The 24,851-nt window shown below is 47.4% G+C and overlaps 1 protein-coding gene across 1 annotated transcript in view; it reads right to left on the bottom strand.

The window, feature by feature from the left end:
* The window catches only part of LOC147114657 (corticotropin-releasing hormone receptor 2), a 392,400-nt gene that overhangs the window by 79,365 nt on the left and 288,184 nt on the right, over window positions 1–24,851 (bottom strand). The window contains exons 6-7 of the mRNA XM_085992504.1: window positions 13,695–13,848; window positions 13,299–13,359 (exon numbers count right to left, since the gene is read on the bottom strand). Coding sequence (XP_085848630.1) covers window positions 13,299–13,359; window positions 13,695–13,848 — 215 coding nt within the window. The remainder of the gene's footprint in view (window positions 1–13,298; window positions 13,360–13,694; window positions 13,849–24,851) is intronic.

Below are 24,851 nucleotides of genomic sequence, written 5' to 3'. Positions count from 1 at the left end.
CTTTAAGCAAGCTTTTGGTCATCCCTTCCTAATATCTGCTTCTCTACCATCAAACCCCAGCCCTCCCCTAACAGATTAACTGGCTGTTATTCTCATTGCTGATTGTCAGATGTAGCTGGTGAAGAATGGTTGCTATGCTTGGCTGCATAACAACAGGTGCGCAACCAAAAGTAATTTATTACGTGGAGGGCAATAAGATGTTTGGATGATGTGATAAGTTGCTACACAAATCCAAGTTTTTAAATTACATATTGGCAATCATCTTTGTAGAATACTGCTATCTCCTCTCAGTAATTTCAATTGACAGTGTGTTTGATTATATGTGTGCATGTGTGTGTATATTTATATGTATATGTGCACATGTGCATGTATATGTAAATGTAGCATTTGTGTGCAGGTGTGGATATATATGGGTATATGTACATATATATTTGTATTTGTGAATGTATCTATATATATATATCATTGCCACTGGGTCAAAATTCTGGTACTTCCCATCTGACAGCATTAAGTGAGCATCTTCACCACATGGACTGCAGCAGTTCAAGAAGAAAGCTCACCACCACCTTCTCAAGGGCAATTAGGGATGGGCAATAAATGCCAGCTTTGCCACATCCCAAGAATTAATCATTTAAAAAATGTGTGCAGGTGTGTGTGAGCATGTATGTATAAGTATACATGTATGTGCGTATGTATCTATGGATATTAATATGTGTCTGTGTGATGTTTAAACTTAACTCAACCCATCAAGAGCCGAACAAGGAATGGTAGAACATTGTGTGCCAGTCAAACTGGAATTTTGACAGTTTGGCTGTTTTCAAAAAGAGACAAACACATTTTATCATCAACACTGACATTATCTGCCATGATGCTAAATGTGGAACTGAGCTCTAGAGGTGAGGAAGATCTCAGGTTTGAGCGCTGATGTGTGCTGTGTTAGCTAATGAGTTATGAATCATGGTACCAGGGCCCTGAATGTCCTCGGATTTCCAGCCGCTGAACCGCCATAACTTCATCAGAAAAGCAGTGGATTTATGCGCATAACCGGGGTTTCCACCACACTTATGGTAATGCTACGGCGGGTAGCAGCAGAACGTCCGAGGAATTTCAGAGCCCTTGCTTAGAGCAAAGTTTTTTTTTCACAATCAGATTAGAGTAAATGGCTCCAGTTAAAGAGCCAGTACCAACTGCCACAGCCTTTCTTTTATCCTGGGGAATGTCTATAATTCTACACTCAACAGGTGGGATTTACTGCCTCAGCGCTCCTGGTGTGTGTCAGGAAAAGGGGCAGCTCCAGCCTAATGATTTTCCAACCATTAATCTTAATGGTCAGAATACATACACTCACTGAGAAATATCTTGTTGACACTCACCTAGGAACATCCTGTAAATACAGACACTTACTCAGAAACATCCTGTAAATACGGACCCTCACCCAGGAATGTCGTGTAAATGCTAACAATTAACCAAGGTTATCCTGTAAATTTTGACAAAGACCCAGGAACATCCTGTAAATTCTGACACTCTCTAAGGGACCTTCTATAAATACTGACACTCACCCAGGAACATTCTGTAAATACTGAGACTAACTCAGGAACATCTTGTAAATTCTGACACTCACCAAGGAACCTCCTGTAAATACTAACACTCACTCAAGGACATTCTGTAATACTGACATACACCCAGGGTAGGGTAGGGTATTCCAGGATTTTGACCCAGCAACAATGAATGAACTAATGCTCATTTGGGCACAAAACCAGAGGCTGGTAGCCAACTGTGGAACCACAGCACAATTAAATATTGGGAAGATGAAGCCATTATTTTCGGTACCTAGCCACCGACTCCATCCTTCTCCCTCATATCTGTCTGAGGCTGAAGCAGATTGTTTGCAACCCTGAAATGAGCTTCCGACCATCCGTGGCATAACTAAGACCACCTACTTTCACTTCCGTAACATCGCCCGTCTCCGCCCTTCCCTCAGCCCATCCGCTGCTCCAGAGGTACCCACCCTCACAGAAGCTGGTCTTCAGCCAATTTGATTCACTCCATGTGATATCAAGAAACAGCTGAACGCACTGGATACAGCAAAGGCTATGGGCCCCGACAACATCCCGGCTATCATGCTGAAGATGTGTGCTCCAGAACTAGCCGCGCCTCTAGCCAGGCTGTTCCAGTACAGCTACAACACTAGCATCTATCGGACAATGTGGAAAACTGCCCAGGTATGTCCTGTCCACAAAAAGCAGGACAAATCCAACCCAGCCCCATCAGACTACTCTCAATCATCAGCAAAGTGATGTAAGGTGTCATCGACAGTGCTATCAAGCGGCACTTACTCAACAATAACCTGCTCACTGATGCCCAATTTGGGTTCTGCCAAGACCACTCGGCTCCCGACCTCATTACAGCCTTGGTCCAAACATGGACAAAGGAGCTGAATTCCAGAGCTGAGGTGAGAGTGACTGCCCTTGACATCAAGGCAGCATTTGACCAAGTGTGGCATCAAGGAGCCCTAGTAAAACTGATGTCAATGGGAATTGGGGGGAAAACGCTCCACTGGCTGGAGTCATACCTAGCACAAAGGAAGATGGTTGTGGTGGTTGAAGGTCAATCATCACAGCCCCAGGACATCGCTGCAGGAGTTCCTCAGGGCAGTGTCCTAGGCCCAACCATCTTCAGCTGCTTCATCAATGACCTTCCCTCCAACATAAGGTCAGAAATGGGGATGTTCGCTGATGACTGCACAGTGTTCAGCGCCATTCACAATTCCTCAGATAATGAAGCAGTCCATGCCAGCATGCAACAAGACCTGGACGACGTTCAGGCTTGGGCTGATAAGTGGCAGGTAACATTCACACCACACAAGTGCCAGGTAATGACTATCTCCAACAAGCAAGAGTCTAACTGTAGTGTATGTGCCTTTAAGACAGAACTACTTTTACAGCTCCTGTATACTGTAGTACCGGCAGTGACCACACCTGTATATAAGCCTTACGCATGCCTCTGTACCCCCAGTCTTGAGACTACCCTCCTCCAGTAAATACCTGTTATTGTTAAGTTACAGCATCCGTGTGGTTATTGAAAAACAGCATACTCTCAGAATCACGGATCTAACAGTGGCGACGAGTGGCGATTCGAATCTACCTGCAACTCTGCATTTCCCTTCGAGGATTCGCTCCGGGAGAGCGGTGTAACAAAACAAAAGAAAAAAAGTAGAGGCCAGGAACACGGGCGTCGACCACGAGCAACCGCCCAGTCGTCCGGCAGAGAGTGAACATCGCAGGGGAGGCTGTGGAGAGCCGGGCTTGGTTCCCCAGCCACGGCGATCAGCAAGAGACTGACGACAGGTCCAGCGCAGACCCTTCCCGGACAGCGGCGGCTGGAGCCGACCGACGGCGGAGAGAAAGCTGAGCAGCGTCGACGGGGTAAGACAGAGGGTGAAGCGCACAGGGCGCAGCCGGGGTTTGAAAACCGAGCGGCGTCGAGAAAAAAACAAAAACAAACCGGAGAAAGAGAGGGTAAAGCAACAGCCGGGTTCAGGACCGAGCGGCGTCGAGGAAAAAAAAAGAGAACGTGCAGAGCACAGCCAGGGCTAAAGGGCTGAACAGTGTCCGCGGGGAGAAGAAGGGTGAGCGTGGGGGACGCCATTGAGCCGCGGAGAAGAAGGAAGAGCGCGGGAGATGCCATTTTTAGAAGCCGCAGCGGAGAAGAAGGGCGAGCGCGGGAAGGAAGGAAAGCACGGGAGACGCCATTTTGTTTCAGCAGAGAAGAAGGGGAAGCGCGGGAGATGCCATTTTTGACAGTTAAATCACACCCAGGGATGCCGAAGAGTGGCAGTATCTCTACGTTCGACAATGAAGTCGAAGATTGGGCGACATATGTGGAACGCATTGAGGTGTACTGCAGGGCGAATGAAGTGCCAGATGCTAGGAAAGCACTGGTTTTGTTAAATTCCATGGGTGCAAAAACTTATGGGTTACTGCGAAATCTAATAACCCCAGAGAAGCCGGTGAACAAGAATTTCGAAAGCATAGTAAAAATCCTACAGGACCACTTAAACCCCACACCGCTGCTGATAGCAGAACGATTTAAGTTCCATAAAAGGAAACAACACAAAGACGCAAGCAATGCTGAGTACCTAACGGAACTGCGCAAGCTATCGAAACACTGCCAGTTTGGAGCAGGACTAGCAGATACGTTAAGGGACAAGTTTGTGTGTGGGCTACAAAGTGAAGGAACCGAGAAACGGCTTCTATCAGAAAAGGATCTTATGCTGGACAAGGCTTTCAGTATGGCAGTATCACACGAAGCAGCCGCAAGGGGAGCTGCAGAGATACATAGATACATAGATACATAGAAGATAGGAGCAGGAGTAGGCCATTCGGCCCTTCGTGCCTGCTCCGCCATTTAATGAGATCATGGCTGATCCTTTAATTCAGTATCCCGTCCCCGCCTTCTCTCCGTAACCCTTAACCCCTTTTGCCCGTAGAAATATATCTAATTCCCTCTTAAATATATTTAATGAGCTGGCGTACACTGCCCTCTGTGGCAATGAGTTCCACAGGTTCACCACTCTCTGAGTGAAGAAATTCCCCCTCATCTCTGTCCTAAATGGTTTAGCCCTTATCCTTAAATTATGTCCTCTAGTTCTGTTCTCACCCGCCAAGGGAAACATTCCTTCTGCATCCAGTCTGTCTAGACCTGTCAGAATTTTATACACTTCTATGAGGTCCCCTCTCAATCTTCTAAACTCCAGTGTGTACATCCCTAAACTACATAGTCTCTCCTCATAGGTCATTCCCGCCATTCCTGGTATCAGCCTGGTGAATCGCCGCTGCACCCCCTCCATGGCAAGAACATCCTTCCTCAGATGAGGCGACCAAAACTGTACACAGTACTCGAGGTGTGGTCTCACCAGTGCCCTGTACAGCTGCAGCAAGGTATCCCTGTTCCTGTATTCTAACCCTTTTGCTATGAAGGCCAGCATACCGTTTGCCTTCTTGACCGCCTGTTGCACCTGCATGCTCGCCTTCAGTGACTGGTGTACAAGAACACCCAGGTCTCTCTGTACTTCCCCCTCTCCCAATCTATTGCCATTTAAATAATAATTTGCCCTCCCGTTCCTGCACCCAAGGTGGATAACTTCGCACTTGTCCACATTATAGTGCATCTGCCATTTATCCGCCCAATCGCCCAGTCTGTCCAAATCGCTCTGGAGCTTCCTGGTCTCTTCCTCTGAGCCCACCCCACCTCCTAGTTTAGTGTCGTCTGCAAATTTGGAAATGCTGCATCCGACTCCCTGATCCAGGTCATTAATGTAAATTGTGAACAGCTGGGGGCCCAGGACAGATCCCTGTGGTACCCCACTTGTTACTGCCTGCCATTCAGAAAATGAGCCGTTTATTCCAACTCTCTGTTTTCTATCTGACAGCCAGTTCCCTATCCACGCCAAAACTTTCCCCTTTATCCCATGAGCCTCAATTTTCCATGCTAATCTTTTATGTGGGACCTTATCGAAGGCCTTTTGGAAGTCCAGGTACACCACATCTACTGGCTCTCCCCCATCTATTCTACCAGTTACTCCCTCAAAAAATTCCAATAGATTAGTCAAGCACGATTTACCCTTTGTAAATCCATGTTGACTCTGTCCTATCCTGTCCCCATTTGCTAAGTGCTCCGCTATTTCATCCTTAATGATGGACTCCAGCATTTTGCCCACAACTGATGTAAGGCTTACAGGTCTGTAATTACCTGCTTTTTCCCTACCCCCCTTTTTGAATAGTGGGGTAACGTTAGCTACCCTCCAATCCATCGGCACTGTTCCCGAGTCTAATGAATTCTGAAAAATCATCCTTAGTGCATCCGCTATCTCTAGGGCCACCTCCTTCAGTACCCTAGGATGCATGTTATCAGGCCCTGGGGATTTGTCCACCTTCAATCCCTTTAGCTTCCTTAACACCATATCCTTAGAGATATTGATTTGCGTCAGTTCCTCCTTTGCCAATGTCCCTATTTTTCCCGATATCCCAGGGAGGTTTTTTGTGTCTTCCTTCGTAAAGACTGACCCAAAGTATGCATTTAGTTGATCTGCCATTTCCTTATTTCCCATTATATATTCCCCCGTATCTGACTGCAATGGACCAACTTTGGTTTTCACCAGTCTTTTCCTTTTGATATATTTATAAAAGCTTTTGGAGTTAGTTTTTATATTTTCCGCCAGCTTGTTTTCGTAAGCTATTTTGCCCCTCTTGATCATGCCCTTTGCCCTCCTTTGCTCTATCTTAAACTGTTCCCAATCTTCCGCTCTGGCGCTTTTTTTGGCTATTTTATACGCCCTATCTTTGGATTTTATGCTGTCTCTAATTTCCCCTGTTATCCACGGTTGAGTCACCTTTTTAGATTTCCTTTTATGCCAGATTGGTATAAACAATTTTTGCAATTTTGTCATTCTATCTTTAAATGTTTGCCATTGTTTATCTACCTCCAGTCCTCTCAGGAACGTTGTCCAATCAGACCTACTCAGTTCCCGTCTCATGGCATCATAATTCCCCTTGTTTAAATTCAGGACCTTAGTCTCTGAGTCAATTTCTTCGCTCTCCATTTCGAGTGAGAAATCGATCATGTTATGATCGCTCTGACCCAAGGGTCCCCGTACAACAAGATTACTGATTAGTCCCTTCTCATTGCACAGTACCCAGTCCAATATAGCCTGTTCCCGAGTTGGTTCCTCGACATATTGATCCAGATAACCATCCCTTAAACACTCAAGGAATTCCTCCTCCTCATTATTTTTACTGATTAGGCTAGTCCAATCTATATGTAAGTTAAAGTCACCTATGATGACAGCTGTGCTCTTATTGCACGCTTCTCTAATTTCCCTCGTGATGCCCTCCCTAACCTCTATTTTACTATTTGGAGGCCTATATACCACTCCTATTAATGTTTTTCGCCCCTCGCTATTTCTTAGCTCCACCCATATAGATTCTGTATTAACTGAGTTAATATCCTTCCTTTCAATTGCATTTATCCCCTCTTTTACTAGCAATGCTACCCCTCCTCCCTTTCTTTTTTGTCGATCCTTCCTAAATACTGAATACCCCTGTATGTTAAGCTCCCAGCCCTGCTCACCCTGCAACCATGTTTCCGTAATCCCAATTAGATCATAATTATTAACCTCTATTTCCACAGCTAATTCATCTACCTTGTTCCTGATGCTTCTCGCATTAAGGTATAAAACCCTCAGGCTTTTTTTATGCTCACATTTTTTATGAATTAGTTTGGCCCTTTGTTTTTTGTTCCTCACCCTTTTACCATTTATTTCTGTCTGCCTTTCACTTTCCTCTATTTCACTACATAGGTTTCTAGCCCCCTGCCATACTAGTTTAAATACAACGGAGACTGCAAGAATATGGCACCAATGAAATGTCCTATGGAACAGGGAAGTGCTATCGCTGCGGCAGAACAACACATGGCCAGAAGGATTGTTGGTTCAAGGACCAAGTGTGCAGACGGTGTAGAAAAGCAGGACACATAGCAAGAGTCTGCAGGTCTGGGAAGAAAACCAACAGTAAGAAATCTCCACAGGAGAAGTACAAAAAGGTACACCAGGTGATGGACAGTGGTTCAGACGAACAGAAAAGTGACACAGACTCCGGAAGCAAGGAGTTGGGTTGTCTGAAACTACATAAGGTAACCAAAATGGAGGATCACCAGACTATCTGGGTTACACTCAAGATAGACGGAGTCCAAGTGAAAATGGAATTGGACACAGGATCAGCCCTAACAGTCATAAACCAAAGGGACTACAAGCGGCTATTTTCACATATACCCTTGAAAGCTACAGAGATTGTCTTGAAGACGTATACGGGGCAAAAAGTCTACCCCAAAGGAAAAATAAGGGTGAAAGTGATATATAAAGGCCAGGAAATACCTAAAATGGATATATATGTATTGCCAGATGGAGGACCACCACTGCTAGGGCGTGAATGGATCCGGAAGATACAATTAGATTGGCATTCCATACAGGCACTGAAGGTTGAGGCCAAAAAGGACGACGACATCTCACCTGGACGACTGTCAAAAATGCTAACTGATGCAAAAGAAGTGTTCCAGGAGGGACTAGGAACACTAAAAGGCATAACAGCAATGATTAAAATAGAGGAAAATGCAAGCCCAAAGTTTCTTAAGGCCAGACCAGTGCCTTATGCGATCAGACCAGCTGTCGACGCAGAGCTGGAAGGGTTGGAACGTTCAGGAGTACTGTCCAAAGTGGACTGGAGCGAGTGGGCTACACCCATCGTTCCTGTAATGAAGAGGTCATTGAGTAATACGCCTGGGGAACCAAAGAAGGTCCGCATCTGTGGGGATTTTAAGGTGACAGTGAACCCAGTCCTTCACACGGTACAATATCCGCTTCCACGAATTGAGGATATTTTCGCCTCGCTATCTGGTGGTAAACGCTTCACAAAAGTTGACCTAGACCAGGCGTACTTGCAAATGGAGGTAAAAGAAGCTTCAAAACAATACCTTACGATTAACACTCATAAAGGTCTTTATCAATACAATCGGCTGATGTTCGGGGTAGCCTCGGCTCTGGCTATCTGGCAAAGGGCAATGGATTAAGTCATGCAAGGGATTCCAGGGACCCAGTGTTATTTGGACGACATCTTGGTCACAGGCGAAAATGACAGTGATCACCTCGCCAACTTGGAGAAGGTGCTCACCAGATTAAAGCAGTATGGGCTATGAGCTAATCGCCACAAGTATGAGTTTTTCCAGAAACAGATCTCGTATTGTGGCCACATCATCGATGAAGAGGGGTTACATAAGTCCCCTGAAAAGATTAGGGCGGTAGTCAAGGCTCCAGCACCGGAAAATGTGTCACAACTGAGGTCGTTCCTCGGGCTGGTAAACTACTACCACAAGTTCGTACCAAATTTGTCCACGGTATTACACCCACTGAACACCCTACTGCAAACAGGGGTACCATGGAAGTGGGATGACGAACGTAGACGAGCTTTCCAGAAGTGTAAAGAATTGATCACATCAAAAGAGGTGTTGGCCCATTTCAACCCAGCACTACTAATTCATTTGGCATGTGATGCATCACCCTATGGTATTGGAGCGGTGCTGTCGCACAAATTCCCAGATGGGTTGGAGAGGCCAGTAGCCTTTGCGTTTCGGTCACTAACCTCAGCCGAGCGCAACTACGCCCAGATTGACAGGGAGGCCCTCAGCCTAGTATGGGGAGTAAAAAAATGCAACCACTATCTGCATGGGCAGAAGTTCACCTTGCTGACTGACCACCAACCACTTGTCTCCATCTTTAATCCTAAGAAGGGCGTTCCAGTGATGACTGCACAACGGTTACAAAGATGGTCCCTGTTTCTAGGGGCGAATCAATATGAAATAGAATATAAAGGCACGAAACAGCATGGGAACGCTGATGGGCTATCGCGCCTGCCACTGCCTACTGTGGAGGAAGCACCAGCAGTGGACCCTATCGAGATATTTTATTCGTCAATAATTGAACGATTGCCAGTAACGAACGCGGATATAGAGAAGGAGACCCGCAATGATCCGACGCTGTCTTGGGTATATGATTTGATGGTGAGGGGATGGCCAACACATGGCGACTCACTGTTGCCAGCATTCTCATCCAGAACAGAACAGCTGTCAGTATGCCGGGGGACAGTGATGTGTGGATCCAGATTGGTGATTCCACCCAAGTTAAGGGAGAGAGTGCTAAATGAGCTACACGAAGGTCAGCTGGGGGGAGTGAAAATGAAAAGCCTTGCTAGGGCTTATGTGTGGTGGCCGGGAATCGATCAACAAATCGAAGACCTAACTAAGAGCTGCTTAGGATGCCAGAAGGTCCAAAATGCACCACCACATGCCCCTCTACACCCATGGGAGTGGCCCTCCTCTCCATGGCAACGGGTGCATATTGATTTCGCTGGTCCATTCATGGACTCAATGTTCTTAATAGCAGTGGATGCTCATTCGAAGTGGCCTGAGGTGATAAAAATGTCCTCAACCACTACAGAGAAAATGATTGCAGTCCTATGGATCATATTTGCCAGAAACGGTTTGCCAGAGCAGATTTGCTCTGATAATGGACCACAGTTTGTGTCCGAAGAGTTTCAAAAATTTATGAGAAGGAATGGGGTAAGGCATTACACATCCGCCCCGTATCATCCAGCCACAAATGGATTGGCTGAGAGGTTCGTACAAACCTTTAAGAAGGCGATAAAGGCCATGTGCGACGATGAAATTCCACTACAGCATAAGATGGACAATTTCTTATTAGCCTACCGAAACGCGACACATGCAGTTACCAACCAGACCCCGGCCATGATGTTCTTTACCCGAAGGTTGAGATCTCGTCTGGACTTGCTCAGACCAAATGTGCGAAGAAATGTTGAGGACAAACAATTCCAGCACATCAATGAGAAGCCGGCAAGGAGCTTCAATGTAGGACAGCCAGTCTTGGCCCGTGACTATCGAACAGAGAAATGGCAACCCAGAACGATATGCACAAGGCAGGGGCCATTAATGTACACAGTGGATGTCGGGGAGAACATTGTGAGACGCCACGTGAATCAGATCTTAGCGTCACAGGAACATGTCAACCCCATGTCTCGAGTACCTGGGGATGAACCCGACATACCGGTAGCATCTACCTCAGAACCAGTAGCAGTGGAACCCGATGAACTACCCGATGAAACGGGGTCAGAATTGTCTCTGCACCAAGAACAAGAACCTCAGGAAAGGCGCTATCCCGAAAGGGTCAGGAAGCCGCCCCAAAGACTGAATCTATAAATGGACAATTGTTGTTTAATGTACATGTTAAAGTGTTAATTGTTATTTGAATATTAGGGGTACTACTAATCTAAAAGGGGAGGAATTGTAGTGTATGTGCCTTTAAGACAGAACTACTTTTACAGCTCCTGTATACTGTAGTACCGGCAGTGACCACACCTGTATATAAGCCTTGCGCATGCCTCTGTACCCCCAGTCTTGAGACTACCCTCCTCCAGTAAATACCTGTTATTGTTAAGTTATAGCATCCGTGTGGTTATTGAAAAACAGCATACTCTCAGAATCACGGATCTAACACTAACCACCTCCCCTTGACATTCAACGGCATTACCATCACCAAATCCCCCACCATCAACATCCTTGGGTCACCATTGACCAGAAACTTAACTGGACCAGCCACATAAATACTGTGGCAACAAGAGCAGGTCAGAGGCTAGGTATTCTGCGGAGAGTGTCTCACCTCCCCAAAGCCTTTCCACCATCTACAAGGCACAAGTAAGGAGTGTGATACTCTCCACTTGCCTGGATGAGTGCAGCTGCAACAACACTGAAGAAGCTCAACGCCATCCAGGACAAAGCAGCCTGCTTGATTGTCACCCCATCCACCACCTTAAACATTCACTCCCTCCACCACCGGCATTCCATGGCTGCAGTATGTACCATCTACAAGATGCTCTGCAGCAACTCGCCAAGGCTTCTTCGGCAGCACCTCCCAAACCCGCGACCTCTTCCACCTAGAAGGACAAGGGCAGCAGGCACATGGGAACACCACCACTTCCAAGTTCCCCTCCAAGTCACACACCATCCTGACTTACAAGTATATCGCCGATCCTTCATCATCACTGGGTCAAAATCCTGGAACTCCCTACCTAACAGCACTGTGGGAGTACCTTCACTACATGGACTGCAGTGGTTCAGGGTGGCGGCTCACCACCACCTTCTCAAGGGCAACTAGGGATGGGCAATAAATGCTGGCCTTGCCAGTGACGCCCAGATCGCATAAGTGAATTAAAAAAACCCTCATCCATGCCTTTGTTACCTCTAGACCTGACTATTCCAACGCACTCCTGGTTGGCCTTCCACATTATACCCTACGTAAACTTGAGGTGATCCAGAACTCGGCTGTCCGTGTCCTGACTCGCACCAAGTCCCGTTCACCCATCACCCCTGTGCTCGCTGACCTACATTGGCTCCCGGTTAAGCAACGCCTCGATTACATTAATGGCGTTATATAAATATAAGTTTTTGTTGTTGTTGTCAGGGAGTCTATGGCCTGTATCCTCAAACTCCACACCCCGTCCTCATCCAGTTCCACAGTCTCTGTGTGCCCCACAGTGAAGCAACTTCATGAGCCTCATTTTCTAATTCCTCCACAGCCTCACCCTGCCCTCTTTTGGAAACTCTTCTGAAGTATGTTCCTCTCCACTGCAGTTCTCTTTCAAAAACCACTTTAGCTTTGGACATTTCTTTTTTCTACTTTAAAGGACATATATAAATAGAAGTTGGTATTGCTGCTGCTACCTATTTCTTTGACTGCTTTTGATCTCTCTCCTTAAGTCATCCAGCTCTTGCTTCATGATCTGACATGAACTTGGAATGCTGGAATGTACACGTTCTATGAAAGGAGGGAGGTTTGATAGACATATTGGGGGAGAAATTCAGTATAGCCCCGTTTGGGGCGCTAACTTCGCTGGGGCGCTAAAAGTAGCGCCCCGGAAAAATTAGCGCCCCTGCGTCAGAAATTGGTCGGTTGCACCCCAAAGGGAAGCGGGGCGCTACTGGAGGTGCCCCACCTCCCTCTTGGGGCGCTGCGAGTGAATATCGTGGTGCTACGTGCTCCAGTATTGCAGGCCTTCCTCCCCTTCTTAAAGGGGAGGGGCCTTGTGCAGCGCGATCTGGGGCCCAGCTGGGTCCCCGGGGATCGGGAGTGCAGGAAAAAGAGCCCGGCACCCAAGAGAAGTGCCGGGCTCTTGGAGCGCAGCCGGCACTCCATTGGGGGGGGTTCCCGAGGCCAGGGACGGGAGCGCAGGCAGGTGCTGGCAGGCAGCCAACAACAAAAATGGCCGCCCCGCACCTCGCCTTTAATTTGCGCCTCCCCAGCCGCAGGTACGCCACCCTAACCCTGTCGGACACAGCGTCCGGTGGTAAATCAGGGGGCGCTCCCGAAGATCGCGGCCGGGACATGAGCGGGGCGCTGCGCACACCGATGACATCATCGCAAGCGGCGCAGCGCTAACAGTTAGTGCCACCACTAACCTCCCGCTGAATTTCGCGGGAGGCGTGGCCAGTGCCGTGCCCGGGCGCTAGTTGGTTTGCGCCCCACTTAGCGCCCTCTTAAGGCGTTAACGGGTAGCGCAACCAACTGAATTTTTCCCCCATTAGGTTTTTCTTTATACTTTTCTCACCTTAAAAAACCTCAGAAAAAAACAGTAATGTAAAACTTACAAATTCACTTGACTTCTTAATGTAGTACTTACTGTTCATTTTCATAATATAACTTGCCTATGGCCCAGGCTACAATGATGGGACAGGGGATACCTGTGGAAGAACAATACCTCCATGAGTTTAACTGAATGAATGCAGTTTCGAAAAATGGATCTTGTCTGTAAATTGATACTATTTTTTTGTATATAGTAGAGCTCCCGTGGCGATCGGAGGATAGGCTGTCTTACATAATAGGTGCAATCAATGAAGTGTGATGTGAAAAGTGTGACAGGAAGCAAGTGTGACAATTACAGAAAGTGCACGTCATCTGCGAAACTTTTAATATATTATAGGTGTGTCTGTCTATATATGTGTTTAAGAACTTAGGTCAACTGCATCTTTGTGATGGTTGCTGCCTCAGTCAGACCTACAAAAAGTCCCTGACTTACACCATCCAATGAACAGGAATATCCATTTGCGCAGTTTGTCTGTGGAGTAAGTCATCACTATAGCTGTATGGAGATAGCACCCCTCCACAAACATCCAGAAGAAATTAGTCACCACAAAGTAGTTGAAGATAGTTGTGATAAGACGGCACCAGGGCTGAAAAAGATTAAATAAGTAGTTACACACATTATACAAATATAAAACAACAAGACTAATATCGCAGGGTAAATGTCGTGAGGCTTTGCTTTCAGCATGGAAGCCCACTCAACCGAGCTGCAGATTGGAGAATCTGGCATGGGGGTCAGCACACTTAGTTTGCGGCACTCCCTACAGTGCTGCAAATTGGGGGCGCTTAACTCCATGCCCCGTTCTCCAATGTGCGCTTCTGTCGTGTGAGGTTCCCGTGCCCAGAGCAAAGCCTGGCAATAGTTACCATCAGCTGGTCAATGGTGAACCCCAGGATATTGATGGTGGGGGATTCGGTGATGGTAATGCCATTGAATATCAAGGGGCAGTGGTTAGACTCCCGCTTGATGCAGACAGTCATTGCCTGGCGCGAATGTTAATTACGACTTCTCAGCCACGCCTTAATGTCGCCCAGAAGTTAACGTCATAGCATGTCATGGTGGGATTTGAAATAATGGCGGGGGGGGGGAAATTTTAACTCCAAAAAGCAGTTGGATTGGGGTCAGGTGGGAGGTTAATGTGCTAAAATTCTGAATCACAACCCCAACCCGCCACTTCCGGTTTGCGGCGGGTGGGTGACCAACCTGCTCCCAGGAAGTGGGTTGGCATTTTAAATATGATAATGAGGTACCGTGCCTCATGGCCTTCCAACTTCCAGCCCCAAATCACCCTCTAGCCTTCCGACCTCCCCGCTCCAGCCCCCAATCATCTTCCGACCTGCCCCGCTCCAGCCCCCAATCCACTTCCGACCTCCCCGCTCCAGCCCCCAATCCACTTCCGACCTCCCCACTCCGGCCCCTAATCATCTTCCAACCTCCCCCCTCCGGCCCCTAATCATCTTCCGACCTCCCCCCTCCAGCCCCTAATCACCTTCCGACCTCCCCACTCCGGCCCCTAATCACCTTCCGACCTCCCCCCTCCAGCCCCTAATCACCTTCCGACCTCCCCACTCCGGCCCCTAATCACCTTCCGACCTCCCCCCTCCGGCCCCTAATCATCTTCCGACCTCCCCCCTCCGGCCCCTAATCACCTTCCGACCTCCCCACTCCAGCCCCCAACCCACTTCCGACCTCCCCACTCCGGCCCCTAATCACCTTCCGACCTGCCCCCTCCAGCCCCCAATCCACTTCCGACCTCCCCTCTCCAGCCCCTAATCACCTTCCAACCTCCCCCCTCCAGGCCCCAATCCACTTCCGACCTCCCCCCTCCGGCCCCTAATCACATTCCGACCTCCCCCCTCCAGCCCCTAATCACCTTCCGACCTCCCCCCTCCAGCCCCTAATCACCTTCCGACCTCCCCACTCCAGCCCCTAATCACCTTCCGACCTCCCCCCTCCAGCCCCCAACCCACTTCCGACCTCCCCCCTCCGGCCTCTAATCACCTTCCGACCGCCCCACTCCGGCCTCTAATCACCTTCCGACCTCCCCCCTCCGGCCCCCGATCACCTGCCGACCTCCCCGCTCCGGCCCCCGATCACCTTCCTACCTCCCAGCTCCGGCCCCCGATCACCTTCCGACCTCCCCGCTCCGGCCCCCGATCACCTTCCGACCTCCCCGTTCCGGCCCCCGATCACCTTCCGACCTCCCCGTTCCGGCTCCCGATTACCTTCCGACCTCCCCACTCCGGCCCCCAATCACCTGCCGACCTCCCCGCTCCGGCCCCCGATCACCTTCCGACCTCCCCGCTCCGGCCCCCGATCACCTTCCGACCTCCCCGCTCCGGCCCCCGATCACCTTCCGACCTCCCCGTTCCGGCCCCCGATCACCTGCCGACCTCTCCACTCCGGCCCCCGATCACCTGCCGACCTCCCCGCTCCGGCCCCCGATCACCTTCCGACCTCCCCACTCCGGCCCCCAATCAATCTCCGGCCTCCGATTCCCTCCCTCCCAGCTCCGATTTCCCCCCCCCACCCCGATCCCCTCCCTCCTCTCTGCGGCCCGGTGTCACAAGCCTATCCATCCAACAGCTAGCCAGTCTCTCCCTCTGGCTGGCTGCGGGCAGGAAATAGTGATTTTAAATGCTAATCAAGCCCTGCCATTAAATTCGTCAGGGTTTGCGGGAACCCTGTTTTCCTGTGTTTCCCAACTGCTTTCCATCCCCTCCCGCTCCCTTCCTGCCTTCAAATTAAAATTCAGGCCATGACCTCTGGGTTGATGGGCCAGTACCATAACCACTGCATTTACAATATTACCACACTTATGATACAGATTTTCCCTGTATGTTAACCATAGTAAAACTCTAAAACTGTTCTTTATGATTTGACTTTAACATAAAGTAATATTTTTTCCCCTAAATGTAGTTTAACACCAACCTTGGGATATAATGTACTAATCTAAGATGATGTTTTCATTTCCCAAACCAGTCAACCTTGCGGCTCCTTTGACATAGAGTTACATAGAATGTACAACACAGAAACAGGCGTAGTGGGGAACCATGGGACTAATAAAAGTGAGGAACTTAAAGTAATTAATACCAGTAGAGAAAAAGTACTTGAGAAACTAATGGGGCTGAAAGCCAACAAATTCCCTGGACCTGATGGCCGACATCCTAGGGTTCTAAAAGCGGTGGCTGCAGAGATAGTGGATGCACAGGTTGTGATCTTCCAAAATTCCCTAGATTCTGAAACAGTCCCAGCAGATTGGAAGGTTGCAAATGTAACCCTGCTATTCAAGAAAGGAGGGAGAGAGAAAACAGAGAACTACAGGCTAGTTAGTCTGACATCAGTCATCAGGAAAATGCTGGAATCCATTGTTAAGGAAGTGGTAACAGGGCACTTAGAAAATCATAATATGATTAGGCAGAGTCAACATGGTTTTATGAAAGAGAAATCGTGTTTAATTTATTTGAGTTTTTTGAGGATGTAACTAGCAGGGTAGATAAAGGGGAACCAGTGGATGTAGTATATTTGAAATTCCAAAAGGCATTCAATAAGGTGCCACATAAAAGGTTAATACACAAGATAAGGGCTCATGGGTTTGGGGTAATATAATAGCATGGATGGAGGATTGGTTAACGGACAGAAAACAGAGAGTAGGGATAAATGGGTCTTTTTCAGGTGGACTAGCTGTATCTAGTGGGGTGGTGCAAGGATCAGTGCTGGGGCCTCAGCTATTTACAATCTATATTAATGACCTAGATGAAGGGACCAAGTGTAGTGTGTCCATGTTTGTTGGTGATACAAAGCTAGGTGGGACAGTAAACTGTGAGGAGAACACAAAGGGCTGGATTTTACCAGCCCTGAGGAGACGGGTTTGGAGGTGCGACTGCTGGGAAAATCAAAAAGAATGGGAGATAGATAGATTTTTGGACTTTAGGGGAATCAAGGGATATGGAGATCGGGCGGGAAAGTGGAGTTGAGGTGGATGATCAGCATGATCTTATTGAATGGCGGAGCAGGCTCGAGGGGCTGTATGGCCTACTCCTGCTCCTAATTCTTATGTCTTATGTTCTTATTCAGACCAACCCATCTATGCCAGCGTTTATGCTCCACTTGAGCCTCCTCCCATCCTTCCTAAGCTGACTGTCAGCAAAACCCTCAGTTCCTTTTTCCCTCATATGCTTTTCTAGCTTCCCCTTAAATGCATCTACTATTCACCGCAACTACTCCTTGTGGTAGCAATGTTCCACATTCTCACCAGTCTCTGGGCAAAAACGTCCCTTCTGAATTCCCTATTTAATTTGTTGGTGACTATCTTATATTGGTGTCCTCTAACTTTGCTCTTCCTCACGAGTGGAAACACTCTCTCTGTGTATACTCTACCCGGCACGGTGGCATAGTGGTTAGCACTGTTGCCTCACAGCGCCAGGGACCCGGGTTCAAATCTGGCCTCGGGTGACTGTCTGTGTGGAGTTTGCACATTCTCCCCGTGTTTGCGTGGGTTTCCTCCGGGTGCTCCGGTTTCCTCCCACAGTCCAAAGATGTGCGGGTTAGGTTGATTGGCCATGATAAAAATTGGCCCTTAGTGTTAGGGGGGATTAAATACGTGGGGTTACGGGGTTACGGGGATAGGGCTTGGGTGGGATGGCTGTCGGTGTAGGGACCGGGTGCTAGGGTTTGGATGATCAGCCATGATCTCGTTGAATGGCGGAGCAGGCTCAAAGGGCCGAATGGCCTACTCCTGCTCCTATCTTCTATGTTTCTATGTTTCTAAACCTTTCTTAATTTTAAAGACCTCTATTAGGTCACCCCTCAGCCTTCTCTTTTCATGAGAAAAGAGACCAGGCCTGTTTTGAGTAAAACCTAGGAGCTTAATGCCATTTTCAACTAAATTATAAGAAGCTTCTTTGTCACAGGTCCAATAGAAAATGTGTTGGCAGTGTAGAAACTCATTTCACTGAGCCCCTTCTAGCCAACAGAGAAGGGATTTTACTTCCATCATTCTGTGGTCAGTTCATACTGAGGTCTCAGAGTGAGAGGACAGTTTCCCGACCCTCTGTACTACTGAATCCCTTTGAGCCCTGTAAATATAACAACTATAATATTAAGAACAAAACAAAATAACTCATTAAATATTAAACGTGTTTGGCTAAGTGGAGATTGTTCTTCTTTAACAAGAATGAGTTGCTTATAGTTTTCTCTTATCCTTGGATGACCTTGTTTAGACCAGTAGAAATCTCACCGTACCCTTTCCCATGACCTCCAAGAATCCACATTGGAAATATTACAGAGACTAGGATTTGATCCTGGAGGGGGAGGAATGGATGAAATCTCCTAGTTACGACTCTAACACTAACATTGTGGTTGCTATGTCCCCTTCATTGAACTGTTTTGATGAGGACTTAGTTTAATCTTTAGACATGGAACAAATTTCAAGCCTCTCCTGCCAGTGCAGAGCCTTGATGGAGTGTTGGTTGCAGATAGGGATCATAGAATCACACAGTACAGAAGGAGGCCATTCGGCCCATTGTGTCTATGCCAGCTCTTTGAAATAGCTATCCAATTAGTCCCACTCCCTGCTCTTTTCACATAGTTCTGCAAATGTTTCCATTTCAAGTATATATCCAATTCGCTTTTAAAACTTACTATTGAATCTGCTTCCACCGCCGTTTCTGGCAGTGCATTCCAGATCATGACAACTCGCTATGTAAAAAAAATAATCCTCATCTCCCTTCTGGTTCTCTGTGACCTCTAATTACTGACCCCCTGCCAGTAGAGGCACTTTCTATATCTACTCTATCAAAACCCCTCATAGCTTTAATCAACAACAACAACAACACCACCTTGTATTTATATAGCGCCTTTAACATAGCAAAACATCCCAAAGCGCTTCACAGGAGTATTATAAGACAAAAAATTTGACACCGAGCCACATAAGGAGAAAGGGCAGGTGACCAAAAGCTTGGTCAAACAGGTAGATTTTAAGGGGCGTCTTAAAGGAGGAAAGAGAGGTAGAGAGGCGGAGAGGTTTAGGCAGGGAATTTCAGAGCTTAGGGCCTAGGCAACAAAAGGTACAGCCACCAATGGTTGAGCGATTATAATCAGGGATGCTCAAGAGGGCAGAATTAGAGGAGCGCAGATATCTTGGGGGGTTATGGGGCTGGAGGAGATTACAGAGATAGGGAGGGGCGAGGCCATGGAGTGATTTGAAAACAAGGATGAGAATTTTGAAATTGAGGCGTTGCTTAACAGGGAGCCAATGCAGGTCATCAAGCACAGGGGTGATGGGTGAACAGGACTTGGTGCGAGTTAGGACACAGGCAGCCAAGTTTTGGATGACCTCAAGTTTACGTAGGGTAGAATGTGGGAGGCCAGCCAGGAGTGTGTTGGAATAGTCAAGTCTAGAGGTAGCAAAGGCATGGATGAGGGTTTCAGCAGCAGATGAGCTGAGGGTGAACTGAGGTGGAGGCGGGCGATGTAACGGAGGTGGAAATAGGTGGTCTTGCTTATGCTGCGGATATGTGGTCGGAAGCTCATTTAAGAGTCCAATATGACACCAAGGTTGCGAACAGTGTGATTCAGCCTCAGACAGATGTTAGGGAAAGGGATAGAGTCAGCGGCTAGGGAACAGAGATTGTGGCGGGGACCAAAAACAATGGCTTCGGTCTTCCCAATATTTAATTGGAGAAAATTTCTGCTCATCCAGAACTGGATGTTGGACAAGCAGCCTGACAATTTAGAGACCATGGACGAGTCAAGAGAAGTGGTAGTGAGGTGGAGCTGGGTGTCATCAGCGTACATGTGGAAACTGACGCTGTGTTTTCGGATGACGTTGCCAAGGGCAGCATGTAGGTGACAAATAGGAGGGGGCCAAGGACAGATCCTTGGGGAACACCAGAGGTAACGATGCGGGAGCAGGAAGAGAATCTGTTGCAGGTGATTCTCTGGCTATGATTAGATAGATATGAATGGAACCAGTGAGAGCAGTCCCACTCAGCTGGATGACGGTGGAGAGGCGTTGGCGAAGGATGGAGTGGTCAACTGTGTCAAAGGCCTCAGACAAGTCAAGAAGGATGAGGAGGGATAGGTTACCTTTGCCACAAAGGATGTCATTCGTGACTTTGATGAGAGCTGTTTTGGTACTGTGGCAGGGGCGGAAACCTAATTGGAGAGATTCAAACATGGAGTTGCGGGAAAGATGAGCACGGATTTGGGAGGCGATAACGCGTTCAAGGACTTTGGAGAGGAAAGAGGGTGGAGATGGGGTGGTAGTTTGCAAGGACGGTGGAGTCAAGGGTTGATTTTTTGAGAGGGGTGATGACGGCAGATTTGAGGGAGAGGGGGACAGTACTTGAGGAGAGAGAACTGTTAACAATGTCAGCTAACATGGCAGCCAGAAAAGGAAGTTAGGTGGTCAGCAGTTTGGTGGCAATAGGGTCGAGGGTGCAATAATTGAGTCTCATGGACAAGATGAGCACGGAGAGCTCATGAAGGGAGATCAGAGAGAAACTGGAGAAAGATGTGAGTTCAGGGCTAAGGCTGGGGGAAACCTTAGAGGAAGTTTGGCCCGTTGGGCTAGGGGAAGGAAGGGAAATGCCAGAGGCAGCTGAACGGATGGTCTCAATCTTAGAGACAAAGAAATCCATGAGCTTCTTACACTTGTTGTCAGAGGTCAGGGTGGAGGAGACAGGAGAGAGGGGCTTAAGAAGATGGTTAGCAGTGGAGAATAGAAGCCAGGGTTTATCTTTGCATTCCAGAATGATTCTGGAATAGTGAGCAGTTTTGGCAGACGAGAGCAGGACCCGATAAAGCTCTGATGATGTGGAATCTGTATGGGTAGAACTGAGAAATACCAAGGGGCAGAAAACGTTAGTGGGAGTGGTATATAGACCTCCAAACAGTAATGCGGAGGTTGGGGATGGCATTAAAAGGGAAATTAGAGAAGCGTGCAATAAGGGCACAGCAGTTATCATGGGTGACTTTAATCTACATATAGATTGGGCTAACCAAATTAGTAATAATACTGTGGAGGAGGAATTCCTGGAGTGTATACGGGATAGTTTCCTGGACCAATATGTCGAGGAACCAAGTAGAGATCAGGCCATCGTAGACTGGGTATTATGTAATGAGAAAGGATTAATTAGCAATCTTGTTGTGCAAGGCCCCTTGGGTAGGAGCGATCATAATATGATAGATGGAGAGTAAAGTAGTTGACTCAGAGACTAGGGTCCTGAATTTAAATAAAGGAAACTACAACGGTATGAGGCGCGAGTTGCATATGATTGATTGGGGAATGTCACTCAAAGGGTTGATGGTGGATCGGCAATGGCAAACATTCAAACATTGCATGGATGAACTACAGAATTTGTTCATCCCAGTTTGGCATAAAAATAAAACAAAAAAGGTGACTCAACCGTGGCTAACAAGGAAAATTAGGGACAACATAAGATCCAAGGAGAGGACATATAAATTGGCCAGAAAAAGCAGTAAACCTGAGGATTGGGAGCTGTTTAGGATTCAACAAAGGAGGACAAAGGGATTAATAAAGAAGGGGGAAATAGAATATGAGAGTAAGCTTTCAGGGAACATAAAAACTGACTGTAAAAGCTTTTATAGATATGTGAAGAGAAAAAGATTGGTGAAGTCAAGCGTAAGTTCCTTGCAGTCAGAATCAGTGGAATTTATAATGGGGAACAAAGAAATGGCTGACCAATACATACTTTGGTTCTGTCTTCAAAAAGGAGGACACAAATAACCTCCCAGAGATGTCGAGGAACATAGGGTCTATTGAGAGGGAGGAACTGAGAGAAAACAGTATTTGTAGGGAAATGGTGTTGGGGAAATTGATGGATTGAAGGCAGATAAATCCCCAGGGCCTGATAATCTACATCCTAGGGTACTTAAGGAAGTGGCCCTAGAAATAGTACATGCATTGCTGGTCATCTTCCAAAATTCAATAGACTCTGGAATAGTACCCATGGATTGGAGGGTAGCAAATGTTACCCCACTATTCAAAAAAGGTGGTAGAGAGAAAACGGGGAATTATAGACCAGTAAGCCTGACATCGGTAGTGGGGAAAATGCTAGAGTCCATTATAAAAGATGTATTAGTAGAGCACTTGGAAAACAGTGATAGGATCGGAAAAAGTAAACATGGATTTACAAAAGGTAAATCGTGCTTGACTAATCTACTGGAATTTTTTGAGGATGTAACTTGTAAAATAGATAAGGGAGAACCAGTAGATGTGGTGTAATTGGACTTTCAGAAGGTTTTTGATACGGTCCCGCATAACAGATTAGCATGTAAAGTTAAGGTACATGAGTTTGGGGGCAAGGTATTGACTTGGATAGAGAACTGGTTGGCAGACAGAAAGCAAAGAGTTGGAATAAATAGGTCTTTTTCCAAGTGGCAGGCAGTGACTAGTGGGGTACTGCAGGGATCGGTCCTAGGACCCCAGCTATTCACAATATATATTAATGATCTAGACGAGGGAACTAGATGTAATATCTCCAAGTTTACAGATGACACAAAGCTGGGTGGGCTTGTGTGCTGTGAGGAGGATGCCGAGAAACTCCAGTGTGATTTGGACAGGTTGGGTGATTGGGCAGAAGCATGGCAGATGCAATATAACGTGGATAAATACGAGGTTATCCACTTTGGTGTCAAAAACAGGAAGGCAGATTATTATCTGAATGGCAATAGATTGGGAGAAGGGGAAGTGCAACGAGACCTGGGTGTCCTTGTGCACTAGTCGCTGAAGGTAAGCTTGCAGGTGCAGCAGGCAATTAAGAAGGCAAATGGTATGTTGGCCTTTGTAGCGAGAGGGTTTGAATACAGGAACAAGGATGTCTTGCTGCAGTTGTACAGGGCTTTGGTGAGACCACATCTTGAGTATTGTGTGCAGTTTTGGTCGCCTTATCTGAGGAAGGATGTTCTTGCCATGGAGGGAGTGCAGCAAAGATTCACCAGGCTGATAACTGGGATGGCAGGAATGACGTATGAAGAAAGATTGGGTCGATTGGGCTTATACTCACTGGAGTTTAGAAGAATGAGAGGGGATCTCATTGAAACTTATAAAATTCTAACAGGATTAGACAGATTAGATGCAGGAAGGATGTTCCCGATGGCCGGGGAGTCCAGAACCAGGGGTCACAGTCTAAGGATAAGGGGTAAGCCATTTAGGACAGAGATGAGGAGGAATTTCTTCACCCAGAGAGTGGTGAACCTGTGGAATTCTCTACCACAGAAGGCAGTAGAGGCCAATTCATTAAATATATTCAAGAAGGAGTTAGATATATTTCTTAAGGCTAAAGGGATCAAGGGATATGGGGAGAAAGCAGGGACAGGGTACTGAATTTGGATGATCAGCCATGATCTCATTGAATGGCGGAGCAGGCTCGAGGGGCCGAATGGCCTACTCCTGCTCCTATCTTCTATGTTTCTATGTTGATGTGGTCCTGCAGATCTGCCGGTGAATGGCTAAACCAGTTGTCCGCTACATCCGTTCAAGTCTGCGTCCTTGGACTTAAGGGAGCAAAGATGAGGGCCGTACCAGGGGTAATAGCCAGGGTGAGGGAGAACAATTGTTTTAATAGGGACTAGAGCATCAAAGGTGGTGGTGAAGGTATGGTTGAGCAGATCGGTAGCTGCAGAAATGTCATGGTGGATGAAGGGCCAAATGTTGGACAGTTGGGATTTCATAAGTGCAGTTGTAAGAGAGTTTGGAGAGAGTTTTTTCCAGGGGTGGATACAGAAGGAAGTAGGGTTGAGGGAGGCGTGGAAGGGGGATGTGGGTAGAGAGCAATATGAGGGAGTGGTCAGAGATGGCCTCTTCTGCGATTGACACGATGGGAGTAGCGAGGCCACGAGAGATGGCAAGGTCGAGGGGGTGGCCGTTAGTTTGGGTTGGGGCGTTTACATGGAGGGAGTGATTAAGGGAGGCTAGGAGGCTCCTCAAAATTATATAATTGTAAAGAAGAACTTGAGTTTCTGTAGCATCTTTCACATCCCCAGGACATTGCAAAGTGCGTCACGGTTAATTATTATTTTGTAATCCTGAGTATGCACTCTGCTCTTGCATCTAAGTAGGAAGTACCTTGCATAAGAAAAATCTTGCATTTATATAGTGTCTCATGACCTCATGAAATTACAAAGCGCATTACAGCCAATGATGCAGTTCTGAAGCGTAGTCACCGTTGTACGAAACGTGGCAGATAATTTGTGCACAACAAGGTCCCATAAATAGCAAGGTGATAACTGACCAGATGATCTGTTTTTATTGTTATTATTTCAGACATTAAATGTTGGCCAGGACACTGGGAGAACTCTCCTGCTCTTCTCTGAATAGTGCCATATGTTCTTTTATGTTCACCAAAGAAGGCAGAGACATTTTTTAAACTCTCATTCAAAAGATGGCAGTTTACACAATGCAACACTCCCTCGGTACTGCACTGAAGTGTCAGCAGAGGGCTGGATTTTCATGGGGAAGGCGGGTTGGGGGCAGGGGTGCTCAGATGCGGGCGGGAAACCCGGGATGACAGGTTTCCCGCAGGCCCTGCCAAATTTAACGCCAGGGCCTGATTTGCATCTGAAACC

The sequence above is a fragment of the Somniosus microcephalus genome, chromosome 7, assembly GCF_052327205.1.
Source record: "Somniosus microcephalus isolate GS21.2 chromosome 7, FLI_Smic_1.0, whole genome shotgun sequence".
NCBI classification, from domain to species: domain Eukaryota; kingdom Metazoa; phylum Chordata; class Chondrichthyes; order Squaliformes; family Somniosidae; genus Somniosus; species Somniosus microcephalus.
Note: the sequence above shows the minus strand (reverse complement) of the source record. Positions and strands in the feature narration are given on the sequence as shown.